Here is an 18,490-nt window from a genome sequence, read left to right on the forward strand (position 1 = left end):
AGCGAGTCAGGGAGTGAGGCAGGTGCTCGGGAAATAACCCCAAACCATCAGTAACTTAATCAGCTACGAAGCCCTTCGTCATCCGATTTCACTGCGACCATTGACCAACTTTCTTGCTCGTCAAAATTTATGCAAACGGGCAGTTTCAAGAAGAAAAGCCCATCAAATTCTCGTTAATAAGGAAAGCGATTTAGTTTACATCTCAAACACTCGAGGAACTTGATCCATGACCGTCCGATGACATGCATATTGCAATTTTGACGATCAAGATCTGCTCGTTTCCCTCTCCTGTCCGGGTCAACCACACCCGTTGGATAAGATCATGGCGGGGCTCGATATCGAATTCTAACGCGATCACTCCTTATCTTCGCTATTCCCCCCACCGCTCAGCGGCCCAGCGGAGGAAGCAGCGCAGACCGTTAAATAACACACCTCGCTATTAGTAAAGAACAAATAGCGCCCACCGCCACCGAAATAAAACGAAACGCCTTCCGAACCCAACTAACCCCCAAATCACAAAACCCTCGGCGATCGATCAGCCATGGTGGACGGTGAGCAATGCGGCGAAGAGGAGTACTCCAAGCTCAACGACCTCAGGGTACGCCTCGACCGAGTCTGCCACGACGGCGGGCAAGGAGGCGAGGGCAGCGGCGGTGGTGTCGGGGTTGGGTTCACTCTTTGCTTTTGGATTTATCTCTCCGGGTCGGCGCGTCCGTCTTCTGTCGTACTTAAGCAGGTATGGTTCTTACCGTCTTCTCTTCTTGATCTGGATGGTCTCTTTTGGGTTGCTCTGAGCTTTATGCTGTTCGCATTTCGTCGATGCCCGGACAGGGTGAAATTCTCAGTTTTTTTAAAGCATGTGGGGCTCTTCTTAAGTTGCCACGGTAGAAGGATGATTTTCCCCCCCTTTTACTCTGATGCATGGATAGAAACTTTCTGGTGGCTGATAAGGGAAAACCTTCATTTTCTTTTCCTATCTTTATGTCTCATGTTGAAGAAACTATAGGAAAATTTAATTATTTCTGCTCTGTACGCAAGTTAAATAATATTTTTTTTTCTAGAATATTAAAATATTCAACTGAATTATAATCGTCTATTAAGCTACATGTTAGAGAATTCAGATGCCAATCTCTTGATTACTACTGTGCCACTCTAGAACTTGTGTATTGTTTTTCTTCGCAAACAATTCTGTGCCTGTTACCCCACCTTTTACTTAAAGTCAGATGCAATGATATAAAATTCTTTCCTTGTTGAAGTTTTGAAAGATAAATTTGAGTTGTAGTTCCATATAATGTAGGTGCAGTAAATTGAGCAATTTATAAATCGTGTGGAATTTTAGAATGCAGGTACCATTTGCTCTTGAAAATGAGTTTGATTGGCATTATGCGATCTTAGCATGTAAAGTGTCTTAGAAGAATTCTTTGTTCTTAGAACCTAGTTGTGTTGCTTTATGCACTTTTCTTCCTTAATATTGCAGAAGAAGTCCGAAAGTGAAGATGAAATACCCTTTATTGTTCTGAACGAGGAGAATAAATTGGTTCTTCTTCCTTTGGTGCTGATACACAAAGAAGCACCATCTTCTGAGCATCCATTTCCATGGACTGACATCCTGCATACTGCTTCTGAAATAGATTGCCCATTGGAGAAATGGTTTCATGTTGGATGCCAGGTATGAATTACTGCAAATTTTAGTTACATTTCGTAGTGTTCTCAAAGTGAGATTTTTTTTTCTCTATGCATTTATCATTTATTACCTTGAATGATTATGGTGACTTCATTTGCTTATTATCCTTTGTAGTCCCTCTTCACTAATATAAGATGAAATATTTGAGAAGGACCAAGTTCAATGTTGTCTTCACTTTGTCATGTTTGTTTTTTCTCAACCAAATCATTTTCTACTTTTTCATTTTCACATTTCACCAAGAAATATCACAAGTCTGCCTACTGTATCTTCTTGAGTCAATCTGCAACAAGAAGGCTCAGGTTTATTGTTGGTGGCTGAATGTTCGTGATCTATGTTTTGGAGCTCCTTTCTTTTCCAATATTTCTTACACCTTTTATCCATTTCTCTTTCACTGCGATTTAACATGATTACTCTCTTTAGGCTGATTAAATGATTTTTGTTTAATTTTATGAAATTAAGTAACTATCAGAAAATTTTTAAACTATTTGTCATCATGTATAAATATCTTTGGGAAGGGTGATGGTCTATCCATGAGTGTTCCAAATACTTGATATAGGTCATGTATTGTTTAATTGTCATTTATTTTATATTTAACTTTTCAAGTCAACCATCTCTTTGGAACAATGCTATTCAAAGATTGTGTTAACTTCTTGTTGATTCCATTTAGTGGCTTTGGAATTGAAAGGTTCCTTATAGTTTAAAACCATACCTTTAACCCTCCATTATGCTTGATTATTGCTGGAGTTTGTCCACAGGAAAGAATTCTGAGCAAAAAATTGCTTATATATCTGTTTGGTTTCTTTCTGGAATTATTTAATATAATTTGTTTTCCACATGAATATGTGGAAGGGCTTCCCATGTGGATTATCAGTTTACCACCTATATTTGTTGCAAGATATTTCTATTGAAATATTCCTGAACATGCTTATCTCAGGTAGCTGAAAAATATATACGCCTTTATGTCGATGGAAAATTGGTTGGGGAGAAGTCTTTGTCCCCTTTATCTAACAAGCCATGCCAAGATGATATTAAGCAAATAATGCTAATTGGTAATGATGGAAATCTTGGGAGTTATACGTATCAAGTTCAGATTTTGCCTACGACAGCATCAATATCAGACCAGTTTGTTAAGGTGTGCACTTGATTTTTTAATGTTTAGAGTGAACCATTTTGGCTGTTTTTTATCTAGCGTATATAACAATTTATTTACTGACAGAGTCCTCCAGTTAAATTGTCTTTTGATAATTCTGGAATTTTGGATGGAGTTGAAGAAGGAGGGGATGGTGTTTGGAGCATAGTTGGTGGCAAGGTCAGGGTTCATCATCTTAATAAAGTTGCAATTATTTACAGTTTATATTTCATTTTAATCTTAAGTAACTAGCAGCAAAGAATTCAATTAGGTCTAAATTTGAAAGATTTGAGGTCTTTAACCAGATAAAGTAAGAAGTGATCAATTTCTTCTAGCTAGGAAGGTAAATAAGTGCAGCTTTAGATGGGAGATAATTGTGTCAACTCTTAACTCTTCTAAAACTCACTGCACAATATCTATGTAGCTTAATTCTTCTTTTTAAATTGAAGTTTCATGAATGTAGGCCTCTTGTCGAAGGAACTTTTCTTTGGAAGTTGTCCTCTTAGATGCCTTTGGTCAATCAGTTCACAAGGATATGGATGTAAAATCACTCCTCTACCTTTTTACGCATTGCCACTTTAAGATTATATTTATCATGATTGCTTATTTGCCTGCTTATTCAGGTAACCGCCTCACTTTTATATGCTGACAATGGATCTCCTGTTGAAAAAACAAGAGATGATTCGGAAGCCCCACTGTTACTAAGTTGTGATGGGCTTGAATACCCTTCTACTGATAGGCCAGTAATGCTTCTACGTGGCCGTGCTACATTTAAGCTGAAAATATCTCAGGTAGCTATTGAATTAGCTTATGTTTTTCTTGATATTAATTATTAAGGGATATTAAATAAATAAGAAGTCCTCTGCAGTTTTTGCTAATGCTATTAAATTCCCTAGGTGATCCTGGATATCTTAAAATATCACTAGGGTTCCTGACATTATTAGTGTTATACCCATGTCATGATGATTATTCTGTATTTTTTTTTACCTGAGATGCAAAGCTGAGGATAACGGATGGTTTCTTGCAACTTTTTCCTGGTTCAGCTATCATCAAAATGTGACAATAGGCTCTTTCGTGTTTGTTTCCGCACATCACATTCTCAGAGACCTCCTTTCTTTGAAGCATATTCTTGTCCAATCGGCTGTATATCAAGGAATCGCACCTTCAAGACAGTGGGGTTTGTGAAAAGATCAGTTCCAACAACAGTGAGCGAAATTCAATCACTGAAGTCTAGTGATGGATTACAAGCAATTCGTGATGTCTATGGAAATGGTCACTTAAAATCTTCAAACCAATCTCACTCAAAATTTAGTCCACCATCAAAGCGTTGTAAAGTAGACGGTTATAGATCAGTGGGGGAATTAACTGCTAATGAGACCTTGGTACAGGTAACTATGGTTCTTCTACCTACATGTATTACAAATAACTTATTTAGTCTTTCTCAATGACTTTTTTTTTTATTATTGAAAATGCATAATCCTGACTAAAATTTGAGCAATGCTATTTTCTGTGCATGGTAAAGACGCTCAGGAAAAGCCAAAATGGAAGAATGAATAGTTGTGAAGGAACAGATAGTGGACCATCTGATTCTGACAGCACTGATCTTAAAGACTCTGAAGCCAGATGGAATGGTGATTCATTTATCTCAGATGTTACAACATTTAGATACTGTTTGGAAGGCACAGTTGAGCGATCAATTCTACTTAAAGATTTGGTAGCTTCCTTGAGCAATGAAGAAATTGCACATTTTGCAGAGCAGGTTTGTCTATACAGTGGATGCTCTCATCACAGGTGAACATTACTAAAGATATGGAATTTCCAACTTAAGAGACTTATTGTCAGATCAGTAACTGAATTCAAAAGTAATTTTTCCCTTTTTAATTTGGCTGTGCTTGGTAATAACAGAAGTCAAATATTAATTGCAAAGCAATTGCTTCAAGAAGGGGATGATTCCTGGAACACCATTTCCCAAAACAAGCAACATGCCCTCTGGATCAGCACTATTCCTGAGCTCAATAAGCGATTCACAAGCATCGCTAATTCTACCAGCAGGCCCTTGTCCGCGCAGGTTCCTTGAGTATCTTATTTCTCTCTTAACAGTTTATTTTTGTTTAGCAGCGATTTAATTTTCAAACTGTACTTAGGACCTTGAGACTTTGCATGGAATTGCTGGATGTGGTGATCATTTGGGCCGGGAAGAGTTTGATAGAATCTGGCATTGGTTGTATCCTGTAGCTTTTGCTTTGTCCAAAGAATGGGTCAACAAAATATGGGGATGCCAATCACCAAAATGGATAGAAGGATTTATTACAAGGGAAGAAGCAGAAGCAGCACTTAAAGGTCCTGAAGGATTACATAAGACAGGAACTTTTGTACTACGATTTCCCACTTCTCGCAGCTGGCCTCACCCTGATGCTGGCAGTCTAATTGTTACTTACCTTGGCACAGATTTGGTCATTCATCATAAACTTCTCACTCTCGATCACAGGTGTGATTTAATTCAAACTTTGCTTTATATATCTCGTTTGGTTTCTTTATTCTTTAAACATTACCTTATCCGTTGCAAGCTTTTAATGATTACAGGGTTTGGGATTCAAGATTACTGCAAGACATGCTGTTGGAAGAGCCTGAACTCTCCCAACTAGGAAGGCAAGTATTCTCACTCTGCCAGAAACTGAATCTACTTGGTCCTTTGTTGATCAATCTACTTATCAAACAGGGTTACTCGACAAAGGAATGCTTGTGACTGAGGGTAAAAATACGAGATGAATGTCTATCTTGGCTGCAGCTACTCCATGAAGCATGTGTTTTATGGTGCCATGGTGCCCCTGCAGTCGATGGTTATTATATACGATGAAGACATGCATCCTGTCTGATGCATTGGATGATCGACTGACCTGCAGCTCCAAGCTTTTCCATCTTTGCAATGTTGTAAGAATTGAACGAGCTCCGAAGAGAGTCGTGAGTTGGAACAACGTACGTTGAGTCAAGTGTAATATTAAATTTAGAATAAGTATTATTTCTTCTGTAGATACCTGCTCTCTCTTGTTGTAGCTTCATGCAGTTTGAAACATTCTGCAGTGAGTTCGAGGCAATATGCACAAAATCTTTGTTGCATTTATTTTACAGAGGAAATTTTACTCTCTCCCTAGTTTGTTAACGCTTTAATTTTACCTTTAAGAATTTGATGGATATCATTTTGCCAAACCACCTGTTGTTCATGATCAGCACTCTTGTTTTTTACCTCTAACTCTGACCATCTAACTCTGACCATCTAACTCCTCACTGTTTGCATCTTCATTTGTTATGGTGGAAGAAAAAGGTGATATCACTTGCTATGCATAATCAATTTGGAGTCACATAATCAGATCTAGTAGATGTGAATAGTAGATCATACTATCCTTTTAAAATTTTATAATTAGATATTATTATAATGGTACGTTAATTAATAATTAGAAAAAATAATTTAATTATAAATAAATTAATAATTTTATATATTGTGATGTTATCTCTACCAATTTAAATTAACTAATAATTTAACTACTATTTTATTATATAAATTTAGTTATCATAATATTTAATAATATTTATATTTTCATATAAAAAAATAAAAAGATTATAAAATCTAGCGTTTTAATGTCTGGGATCTCTAGAAAAAAAAACCGATCCAATTTAAAAACCAACAAATAAAAAAAATACATAGAATCGTATCACAAAAGACGATTCCGAATAATCCAAAAGCGATTTAATATTTTCAGATGGTAAGCACTCACCGCTCCCTCCTTACCCCCGCGTGAACGCGCCACGTACCAAAATAAGCCAGAAGCCAAGAGCTAGCGTCACAACTTGTTTCACGACTCGTTCTAATATTCCCCTGCTGTGTAGCCGCGGATTTGAAATCTTTTGAAATCGAAGCAACAGAACAGAGGCATAAAAGGACGTCAAGCGGGCGGGCGGGCAAGCGGGCGGGCTCACCACTCGTGAACTTCCATAATTACCCCTAATTTAACACTATCTATTAAGAAAATGCAGGGGCATAACAAGTAAAACGTATAAATCACCGGTCACCGACATTACTACGAATAAGAAGAGTCACTGGCCTTTGTTTCCTCGCCCGTTACTTACCGTTCTCAGCTCTCTTTCTTTCCTTTCTTGAGTTCGAATTTCGGGTTTAGGGTTTCAGCGATGACGACGATGGAGAGCTTGATCGGCCTGGTGAACCGTATTCAGAGGGCGTGCACGATGCTTGGGGACTACGGCGGCGGCGCCGACGGCGCTCTGCCGACCCTCTGGGAGGCGCTTCCCTCCGTCGCCGTCGTCGGCGGACAGGTCTTCCTCCGATCTCACTTTCCTTGATATACAACTTGTTTGATGTGTTCCCGGTCGCAGAGCTCCGGCAAATCGTCGGTTTTGGAGAGCGTCGTTGGGCGAGATTTCTTGCCGCGTGGTTCTGGTAGGGTTACTCTGAGATCGATTGGTTTGGGATGACTGCCGTTGTCTTATTTGAATCTAGTTGAAAAAAGTCTTTGTCTCACTCGCTGTGTGATTTTTTTAAGGAATCGTGACGAGAAGACCGCTGGTACTGCAGCTTCACAAGACAGAGGAGGGGAAGCCAGAATATGCTGAGTTTCTTCACTTGCCAAAGAGAATATTCACCGATTTCTGTATGTTATTGTTGTATATATATTTTTTTTCACATTCTCAGAAAAATTTATATTTCTCTCGACTAGCTACTTATACGGGTGTTGATTGCTTCAGTCTTGAGTCCCTTGACATGGAAACGAATAGGAAATTTATGGACTTAATGTGTGTGTGTATATTTGAAGCTGTGAAGCTTTAATTCCCAATATCTCTCTTCTCCACGGAGTTGAACATCCATGCAACTAGGGGTGAGCAGTCAAACCGTCAAACCGACCAACCCGCTTATACCGACCCGAACCGAACCGAAAAAACAAAATCCGCCGGATATAGGGCCGGATGTAGGGTCATGATATCACATTATCCGATCTAGTAGGGCCGGATAGTTTTTTATCCCAATAACCGAACCAACCCGATCCGCGATCACCCCTACTTGTAGCAACTACTGCCGATAAGTTGTTACACGTTATAATAGCTACTGCGGATAAGCTGTTACACGTTGTAGTAGCTACTGCCGACAAGTTGTTACACGTTGTAGCATCTATTGACGATTAGCTACTATAACGTGTAATAAGTAATGTCTATTATTATTTTAAAATATTTTATTTTTTATTATTTTATATTTATATTTTATATTTCATTGGATATAGGGTCGGATATCCAAATAACTGACAACCCGTTGGATATTTAATACATAATAACCGCCGGATATAGGGCCGGATGTAGGGTCATGATATTATATTATCCGATCTAGTAGGGCCGGATAGTTTTTTATCCCAATAACCGAACCAACCCAATCCGCGATCACCCCTACATGCAACAACTACAGTTTCATAGTTGCATGCAAGCTGCATTTTATACTAAGGTGTACCCTCTTTTGAATTTTTAATTTAGCCATCAACCATTCTTAATTATTCTTGGGCCGAAGAGCATTTTGCATAGTTCAGACCAAGTATGGTAGGTAGTGTAGTTCTCCCTGTTGAGGAGAAACAAAATCAAAACAGTTTCATAGTTCTCAAGATGAACTGAGGAAGAATGGGAAGAGCAATCAATGCCTTGTTGTCAATGGCCACAGTTCGTTATCTTCCTCTCACAACCTAAGGCTTTGATATCATATAGAATTTTGATAAATTTGGGTGAGAGAAAAAAACACATATAGATGAGAAAGAATATAATTTATGAGATCGATGGCCATTTTTTTTTTTTTGAAGAAATCATTTTTGAAAAATGAATTAATACTTCTTGTTTGCACTGCACCGATTCATTTGTTTATATAAGAATGATTGTTGCTTCAATATGGAATATGACTGCATAGGTGCTGCTATTAGGTATAATAAAAATACAACTCACACTATGCAATTTATAATTGTCAAATATGGCTGCTATAGGCATTGTCCTAGATATAGTAAAATATCAGCTTGTGCAATGCCAAATTACAACTTTTAATATGGTAGTAATTTGACTTGTTCTATAATTGTAAATTATAAATGATATGCTTCTCCTTATTTGTTTTAGTTTTCCAAGAAATAGTAGTAATTTGTTCAATCTACTAATAAGTCGAGTGTTATTTGTTTTACACTACACTGGTAAATGTGTCTACACTTTTCACATCTGTACGAACATCAAAAAATTTATTAACACAGTTCTATTCTTTATTCTCTATGTAGCTCTTGTGCGAAAGGAAATTCAAGATGAAACAGACAGGCTTACAGGCAAAACCAAACAAATTTCTCCTGTTCCAATACATCTTAGCATTTATTCTCCCTTTGGTAAACATCTATATCTGTTTCCTTTCATTTTAAGTTTATAGGTTTGTTCTAGCGTTGATGAACTTGCCAATATTAGCAATTTAATGTGTTTGCACTACAATTTCGCTTTGATGAAAAATCATATTATTTAGAGATTTTCTTCACTGTTATTAGTGATTGTATGGAGACATTCTTTATTCTTAATGATGCATCCTTGTATGAGTAATGGTGCACATAGAAAAATAGTTGGCTCAATGTCTAGAGTGCCGTGGTTGGGAAAGTTGAGTTGGGAGGACAACATAGGGCATCTCCAATGGTTAAAGCTCTAAATGAACTTTTTTATGATCCCAATATGTCACATCAACAATATGAAAAGTTATTGAAACATCTCGAATGGTTAGAGCTCTAAATGGGCTTTTTTGTGATCTAATTCATAGTATGCAGTTCCATGGTTCCATGCATATTATATCAATTTTGAGATGAGTAGGTATGAGTTTTCACTACTGTTCTTAAACTATAAACCTCAAACCTCATTTTACAATGGTTCAAGGCTTTTTATTTAGCTTTTTTGATTTTACAAATCTCTCCTAAACCTTGCATTGGAGATGCCCTTATTGCTGCATAGTAGTTCCTATGTCTACTCTGATTGGTAGACAAAATGTTGGCTGGATGAGGCACTTCCCTCAAAAGGCATAATGGTTCACCTAATAGGAAAGCAAAGGTCCAACCAGCAGGGAATCACAAACTTGGATGTTGAAGATTTTGGAGGTTGTTGGTTCACCTCCAGCTCATGTGGATGCATGTAGTGTCCATGGTACAATCTTAAAAAATGAGTCAATTCTTTATTGGAGTTCTTGCTAGTTGCTCGTTGACTAACAGGCTTCGATTTCTGTACCTAACATTGCCATGCTCCTGGTGCTGCCAATTGTCCGCCCAAATGTGTCATTAACAACATGCAAACTTGGACTTTGTGCTGGACCTGCTGGAGGTTATTGTTAAGTTTTTCTTTTCGGTAAATGACTTTAAATTAGAATAAGATACGGATATATTAATTGGAACGATATCATGTATAAACAGGGCCCTAGAATCTTATTGTAATCTTATTATGCTTTTTTGTGAAAACATTAGTTCTCGAATCTTTTTTGCATTTTGAACCACAAAGACCATTTTGCCTTTGTTTATCTTGATTGTATAAATTGTCTTCTATTCTTTTTTTCCTTTTTCAAATTGATTTCACTGAAGTACTTTTTTTGATGTTTTACATATATAGAAGATCTAGGATAAAATTATATGAATCTTACTGTATGTATGAAGTATACACATTACATGTGTATAATCCTAAAGTCGTATTTGGTAGGATGGATTGGTATGGGTATGGTTCAAATGGACAATTTGTGGTGGAATGATCATTTCTTGGACAGGCTGAACAGGTAAAACATGGTAGATTGGACGAAATGAGGATGCCAAATTAGCCAGATGGGTAAAAATAGAACATATCATTCCCTTTATCATACGTTTTCATTAAATGCAACACAAAGAAATAAGGATCATTCCGCATATCATTCCATTCTCACTCCCATTCTAGTTTCATTCCCTCCTACCAATCATAGCATAGACCTAAAACACCAATGTGGTACTAAATCCACTACAATGCCCTAATAACTCCAACCCACCTAACAATCACAATATCAAATTCATTCTGCAATACAATTTGTAGAAATTTGACATAACATTAATAGGAATGTTGTAATTGCCTTTTCCAATTACTTTGTGGATAATTTTGGTATCAATGGGGATTACATTAATAAGAATAAAATAGATTTCATAGAGGAGGATCTGAGGAGGACATAAGAAGATTTCTTTGAAAAAAGATATGGACGAAGTTTTTTTTTTTTTTCATAGCTAGCAAATGGGAAAGGATCCATTTATAGCAGGCCTTAATTTGGTTATCATGTTGTTATGTCATTGTTACAATCTTATGTTATGCCCCGATGATATACTTGTCCGCTAAATCGGATAGTACCCCTAGTGACAATATAGGAAGTAATCGATATCAACCAATTCAAGCCAACATAAATACCAATGCAATATAAAATCACCAAGTTATTAAAAGCTGATGCGTATATGTATGCATGTATATGAGATCATATTAAATTATACAAGATAAAAGTCATATTATTCTACAAAGCTGAAACTGATACAGCAAGGAAACTGTAAACACTAGAAAATAAACCAAGCAACTCAAAGGAAATCCAAACGAGTGGGACTGACAGTCAGAGACTCTGAGCGACACAATACATCCTCTATTTGGTAACCTGAAAGTCAAAGGAAAAGTAAGGAGTAGTGAGTACAACAACTGAGTGGGTATAAGAAGATAGTGCATGATACTAAATATATAAGGAGATCAAAGAATGTAATCTCAGTAACATACTTACTATAAAAGTAAGAGAGTCAATATAATCAACTGCTAACAAAAATATAAACAACTATATAAAACTCCACTAACTTGCTCAACTAGGTATAACTAACAAATCGGGAGTACATACAGTACATCCTAACCTGTACGTACAATACATGATTGGCATATAGTAAGCATATAACAAGTCTTAACTAGCGAAAGAACATGCTATCACGAATGGGTCGTGTGGCAGTTAGGCACTCTACCATGAATAGTCCCGTGGGTTGACAAGATGAGGTAGTTATCTAGCTCCTCAGCCACTGACTGCGGGAGAACACTTTACCATGGATGGTCTGTCAGGGTATGTAAACAGTCACTGACTTTGGGAGAACGCTCTACCACGGATGGTCCCATGTGTAGACAGAGTATATACGTGACTATCTAGCTATGAACTACAACAAACACACTACCATAGATGGTCACGTGGACAGTCATATGCATCATGATTGTTGATGGACCACCAATGGGAGACAGTGATCGACAGGGTATACTAACGGTCGTTGACTACTCTCTCAACCATGAATGACAGACAATAGTCGTCAGGACATAACAATGTAATGATAAGCAAAAAATGAATTATCACATTCAGTATACTGCTCTATAGCTACACCTTGGTCTAACCTTACTAGCGTATAGGCATGAACCTAAATAACAAATCAAGGTCTAGTAGGATACTTGATATCCTAAACTACAGTATGATCTTATTAATGTATAGGCATGAGCCTAACATAAACAATCACGTCCACAAAATACTAGTCAACTAATCTCATCAAGAGAATATTAGTCCTCTAGTCGTAATATCTCAACTAATTCCATGATATCATCATACATATAATAAAACAACGGAATTCAAATTAAGTAGTCCTAGATGCTAGTACGAAAAAAATAATCTAGTGGAATATTCCTATCACTCTGCTAGGGTAAGATATCTATTCCGTATAAGCAGGTATAGTCTTGTTAACATATATGCACTCATATAAGTATACAACTATACTATAGTATCACTAACATATGGTTACAAGCTTACGAGTATAAATCTGTAACTATACTATGGTAATACTTAAACAATACATGCATAGAAACAAAGAAGATTGCATAGATATTAAAGTAGATCAAAATATAAGCTCAAGCAATAAAAGATCAAGCTCAAGAACAATATAGAATGGATTTAAGGTAAGCAAGTAATTGCGATCTAATCAAGATATGACAATAAATAATCATGCACTAAGATCAAAGATCTAAAGAAGATAAGCAGGAACTATCTACCTTTATCCATAGATCGCTCCAATCGTCTTCATGTCAGTGGGTTTGTTTAGTACTAAAATTTGCTTATTCATTTTCTTCTCCGACGATTGGAGGTCACTGGCGGTGGTTCGGGTGGCCAGTGGTGGCTAGGTTGACAAACCTCGGGAATCTGCAGTGGATGAAATTCATGGCGGCAGCAAAGGTGGTCGACCTTGCATCTGCTTGTACTGTTGAGGGTTGGCGACGACGTCAGCTCTTGGCTATGGCAGGCGGTCGACGATCTGCAGTTAGGGGTGGCACAGGGGACAAAGGCCTACAAACCACGATAGCACACCTCACTGACAATTCGTAGCAATGGTGAGTGGCGTGTAGATTGCCACTCGTGATCGGAAAACCAGACGGTGGCCGGCGACTCCTCGACGTGTTACTGCACGGGGTGGCTGATTGCGAGGATAGTGGAAACGACGGTCGGCTGCTGGTTGCGAAGTCTAGCGATCGCGCGGTGAATCGTGCATTGTGTGCGAGCGAGAAAATGGCGGAGAAGAGAGAGAGACGGTGGCGAAGACGTCGATGGAGGTGAGGAGGCACACGACAATCTATGGTGGCATGCCGAGATAGGAGAAGGGGAAGTAAGTGTCGACTCGAAGGCGACGTCGGGTGGTAGGGGGACATGTGCTAGCGGTGGCACTGTTCTCGCGCAAGGTAAATTGGAACTAGGGTTTTCATTATTAAAATCGAAGTTGAAGTTCAATCAACTCCTCATTTAAATGAAGTATTTTAAATAAGCTTTATCTTTTACCTGTTTATATCCATAAAATCTAAAACGATTTATTTAAAATTAAGGAAAATTCCAGAAATTTTTATTAATTTATATAAACTCATTTCTCTATTATTTATATTTTTTTGTGTTTTTATTTTCCTAAATAAATTTATTTTGTTCAAATTTTATTCGGTTTAATTATTATCCTAGATATATAAATATATATATTTTTGGGTATCATACATCCTATCTATGGAATATTATCCCGGCTATATCTTGTCTTACGTAGTCTCAGTTCTAGCTTTAGGGAGTTGTTATAGAGTGACAAAAAATCTTTGTTTAAACTGTTACCTGTCCTGTATACGATGTATGCATTTGTTGTTTTTGTAATTCATTTTCGCATCTCATAACAATTTTAGTCTTGATTTTCATTACACGCCTACAAATTGCAAATACATTTTTGCATTGTCATTGCTTTCATTTTATACATAATTTTTGGGATAACAAAATTCTTGTATCAATGATATTTTCTCCTTTGCTTATGGCAGTTGTGAACCTAACACTTATTGATCTCCCTGGTCTAACAAAGGTTGCTGTAGGTATATCTGATGTTGATTTTTTGCTGTGTTTTTAGGGAGATAAGTTTTTTGTTTTCATAATCTCAATTCAACCAATTCTATCTTTTGCAGAAGGGCAGCCTGATAACATTGTGCAAGATATTGAAAATATGGTGCGGTCATATGTTGAGAAGGTATTTTATGCCCATGGACGACTTTCAAAATGGCTCGACCTTATATCATGGCACAAACATGACCTTTTACTTGAATTGCCAAGATAAGATCTAGAAGTGTCACAATAAGATGCTGATGAAAATGGGTCATAACATGAACCATTTATCAATAAAATTATTTCAAAAAATGTAGTAAAATTTTCACGTCAGATAATGTGAATCAGTCTATCAACTACTAATTTTTATCATTTGCATATTGTGCCTTCATACAAAGAGGGCAGATGGCCCCCACTTATAAAATAGGTGGGGGCCATTCATCCCCACCAATGCATGCTTAGGGACCATCCCCTGGACCTCAAAAAGCGGTCCAGAGGATCCAGGCTCTCATACAAATTCATTTTTAACACTCTTTTTATGTTTCTTGTGTATGCGTTGTGTTTTCTGATTTGAGAGGGATGGCAGTGGGTTGGATATCCACATTTTTGGCCACTCTCCAAATCCATACCCCTTTTATATATCTGCAATTTGAACCCATTTAAATACTTGATTTAGATAACAATTGGGTTCTGTTGTTAGTATCCGCACACCGCACCTGACTTAAATAGTAGGTAAAATATGCGAGTACCATGCCTGCAATTTAAGCAAACTCTAACCAATCTGAACCTAGTTATAGAACATAATTGAACCTGAGCCCAACATAAATGGGTTGGATACCTACCACACCTGTAGGTATCCGATTATCATTTATGCATTGTCAACCCTACATCATACGCTATCAATTGTGTTGTGCCCAATATTTGTTGCATTTGGTCCAAAAGTTCTGGTTATATTTACCTTTTTTCATTTCATATTCAGGAGTGCACTTGTTACTATTACTGTCTTTCCGTTCTCTTTCATGGTATGGTAGAATTTCCTTATGCAGTATGGTTTGATTTGGTTATTGTGATCTATTTACCCGTGTGGCTATTCTTATCTGTTTGACTTTGACCTCTCCACCATGGAATATTTTATGTTTGATTGTTCTCATCTCTACATATTATTTTTTGCAGCCAAACTGCATAATATTAGCTATTACCCCTGCCAATCAGGATATTGCAACCTCAGATGCCATCAAGCTTGCTAGGGAAGTTGATCCAACAGGTCTAAAAGATATTTGTGTTTCTTATTGATTATCAAGCTAAATAGCTAATATTGTGCAAAATTGGCAACATATTTTACGATTATGGCAAGTGAGTCTGTGCAAATTTGCTTAATTAGACTTGTCTGAAATTTGGTCAGGTGAAAGAACGTTTGGGGTGTTAACAAAACTTGATTTGATGGATAAAGGAACTCATGCACTCGATGTATGTTTAATTTGTTAACATGCTCATTGGTTTTTTTTTGTATGCTTGTTATATATTCGTGTGCTTAATTTGATATGTGTGATTCTTTGTTGATCAGGTTCTTGAAGGAAAAGCCTATAAGCTTCAGCATCCATGGGTTGGAATTGTCAACCGCTCTCAAGCAGATATCAATAAAAATGTTGATATGATTATTGCCAGGCGAAAAGAAAAGGAGTATTTTGCAAATAGTTTAGATTATTCACATTTAGCTAGTAAAATGGGTTCGGAATATCTTGCTAAACTTCTTTCAAAGGTATAACAGATTTGATTCTCTGGATCTTTCTCTCAAGTTTGAGAACTGACTTTAAAATTTGTTTCAGCATTTGGAATCTGTAATCAGGGCTCGAATTCCTAGCATTACATCTTTGATAAACAAAACCATAGATGAACTTGAATCAGAGATGGACAATCTTGGCAGACCTATTGCTGTGGATGCTGGGGTAGGTGTGCAATGGATGAGTCGATTTAAAGATTCATTTTTCTCAATTTTTTATGATTCTATTATTAAAATGTATTTCTTTCTTTGCCAGGCTCAATTGTACACCATATTGGAACTGTGCCGTGCATTTGATAAGATATTCAAGGAACATCTAGATGGAGGGTAAAGACCTACTTTTATCTACTCAATTGCTCTATTATTAGCAACTTATTATACATGTAGATTATATACTTGGCTTTCATTTTGTATATACATATTGATTGAGTGTTGAGATAGTTTCATCAATTTGTCAATACTCACAGGGTAAGTTACATCACCCGATCACGTGGCAAAAATAATTTGCAATAGAGTTGAGTGTATTGTGTGTGATAGTTCGATTGCTATCATTTTTATATTTACAGGGTTGTTGATAATGGTTGAGGATGTAATGTTTTCTTCAATTTCTACTTAAATTAAGTGTATTTGAGGTATGTAAGCCAATGTCAATAAATTCGGATTGTTGAACAAAGTAGTTTTATTATGCTGCCTTTGAATTTTTGCTCACATTGTTTACAAGATTTGCTGATCACCTAAGAAATATCCACAACTATCCAAGCATGATGAATTGTTTTTAATGCTGGAAAGGCTTTCAGTTGCATTTGGATTTGAATTATAGGATTCATATCAAACATCCATGAACTGACTTTCCTTTCATTGCACAATTACACAAAACAAAGAGACAATTGTCACATGAGGAATTTGTCAAAATTCTAGGAATTTACATTTGCCCATGTTCATTATCATAAAAATACCAGAGCATGTTGTTTATCCCTGTGCATTTTGTTCCTTATCTGACTTTAATGTAAACTTGTGTGGTGTGGGACAATATATATTATTATTATTATTATTTTGGACTTAATCTATATTATTATTTTGAACAGTCGCCCTGGTGGTGATCGAATCTATGGGGTCTTTGATCATCAGCTCCCTGCTGCTTTGAGGAAGCTTCCATTTGATCGTCATCTTTCCCTACAAAATGTGAAGAAAGTCGTCTCAGAAGCAGATGGTTATCAACCACATCTGATTGCTCCTGAGCAAGGTTATCGCCGCTTGATTGAGAGTTCTTTGAATTATTTCAGAGGTCCTGCTGAAGCATCAGTTGATGCTGTAAGATATTACGTAGATATTACGTCCCTTTATTATTATTATTATTATTATTATTATTATTATTATTATTATTTAAGAACTTTTTTCAGCCGTCCTTGTTTGTTGTGACCACACAGGTACATTTTGTTCTCAAGGATTTGGTACGGAAGTCCATTGGAGAGACACAGGTTGTTTACTAAAGTTAATACCGTCTCATTATTCTGATTCGTAATCCACTGAATTTCGATGCACTTGCTATTTCTTTGTTGTAGGAGCTGAAGAGATTCCCTAGTCTCCAAGCCGAACTTGCCGCTGCTTGTTATCAAGCTCTCGAAAGGTTCCGTGAAGACAGCCGAAAGACTGCGATCCGATTGGTTGACATGGAAGCATCCTATTTGACAGTTGACTTCTTCAGAAAGCTCCCGCAGGATATTGAGAAAACTGGGAATCCTTCCACTATCACTGCTGACCGATACTCTGAAGGACACTTCAGGAGGATAGCCTCTAATGTATCCTCCTACATAGTAATGGTTTCTGAAATGCTCAAGAACACACTCCCGAAGGCTACAGTCCATTGTCAAGTCAGAGAAGCCAAACGCTCTTTGCTCAACCACTTCTACACCCAAATAGGAAGAAAAGAGGTCCTTTATCTAGTCTTAATAACCTGCCTATTTTTTCTAGAATTTATGCTGTGGAAGTATTTTTATGTCTAGTTTTTTATATTAAATTTTCTCGTGATGCAGGGAAAGCAGCTATATCAGCTGTTGGATGAAGATCCTGCTCTAATGGAGCGCAGAGTGCAGTGTGCCAAGAGGCTGGAGCTATACAAAAATGCAAGAGATGAAATTGAGGCAGTATCTTGGGCTAGATAAAGTTTATGTTTTAGTTTATCGACATCAATTATCTTTGTATGACTTTTCTAGTGCATCATCTCCTTCTCATTTGCAAATTAAGATCTTTCCTTCTTCCCTGCTTCTTGTTGGCTTGTCTGTTTAGTATTTTCATTGTAAGATTATGTTTGTTTTGTAGCCCAAATATTTTAATCGATCCATTCTGTGGAAATAGTTTAAATATAATTCAGTAGAAAATGTTCTCGAGAATTTTAAGATTATTAAAATGTCTGGAAATTTGTATTATTTTATTCTTCAATTT

At 36.9% G+C, this 18,490-nt stretch overlaps 2 protein-coding genes across 2 annotated transcripts; both read left to right on the forward strand.

The window, feature by feature from the left end:
* Nucleotides 1-463: 463 nt before the first annotated feature.
* On the forward strand, nt 464-5,843 carry LOC121971265 (SH2 domain-containing protein A-like). Its single transcript, XM_042522439.1, has 12 exons — nt 464-736; nt 1,478-1,669; nt 2,619-2,816; nt 2,901-2,993; nt 3,277-3,354; nt 3,437-3,604; nt 3,857-4,201; nt 4,336-4,604; nt 4,719-4,881; nt 4,958-5,301; nt 5,397-5,462; nt 5,533-5,843. The coding sequence occupies exons 1-12, from the start codon at nt 542-544 to the stop codon at nt 5,561-5,563; spliced, it is 2,142 nt and encodes a 713-aa protein (XP_042378373.1). The 5' UTR covers nt 464-541; the 3' UTR covers nt 5,564-5,843.
* Nucleotides 5,844-6,894: 1,051 nt separating this feature from the next.
* LOC121971266 (phragmoplastin DRP1E-like) lies at nt 6,895-18,438 on the forward strand. The gene is made up of 15 exons (XM_042522440.1): nt 6,895-7,142; nt 7,203-7,266; nt 7,370-7,477; nt 9,119-9,220; nt 14,211-14,261; nt 14,352-14,413; nt 15,442-15,532; nt 15,671-15,735; nt 15,833-16,027; nt 16,095-16,214; nt 16,305-16,375; nt 17,134-17,359; nt 17,476-17,526; nt 17,611-17,979; nt 18,082-18,438. The coding sequence occupies exons 1-15, from the start codon at nt 6,999-7,001 to the stop codon at nt 18,208-18,210; spliced, it is 1,848 nt and encodes a 615-aa protein (XP_042378374.1). The 5' UTR covers nt 6,895-6,998; the 3' UTR covers nt 18,211-18,438.
* The last annotated feature ends 52 nt before the right edge of the window (nt 18,439-18,490 follow it).

This window comes from Zingiber officinale, chromosome 4A (genome assembly GCF_018446385.1).
Source record: "Zingiber officinale cultivar Zhangliang chromosome 4A, Zo_v1.1, whole genome shotgun sequence".
NCBI classification, from domain to species: Eukaryota; Viridiplantae; Streptophyta; class Magnoliopsida; order Zingiberales; family Zingiberaceae; genus Zingiber; species Zingiber officinale.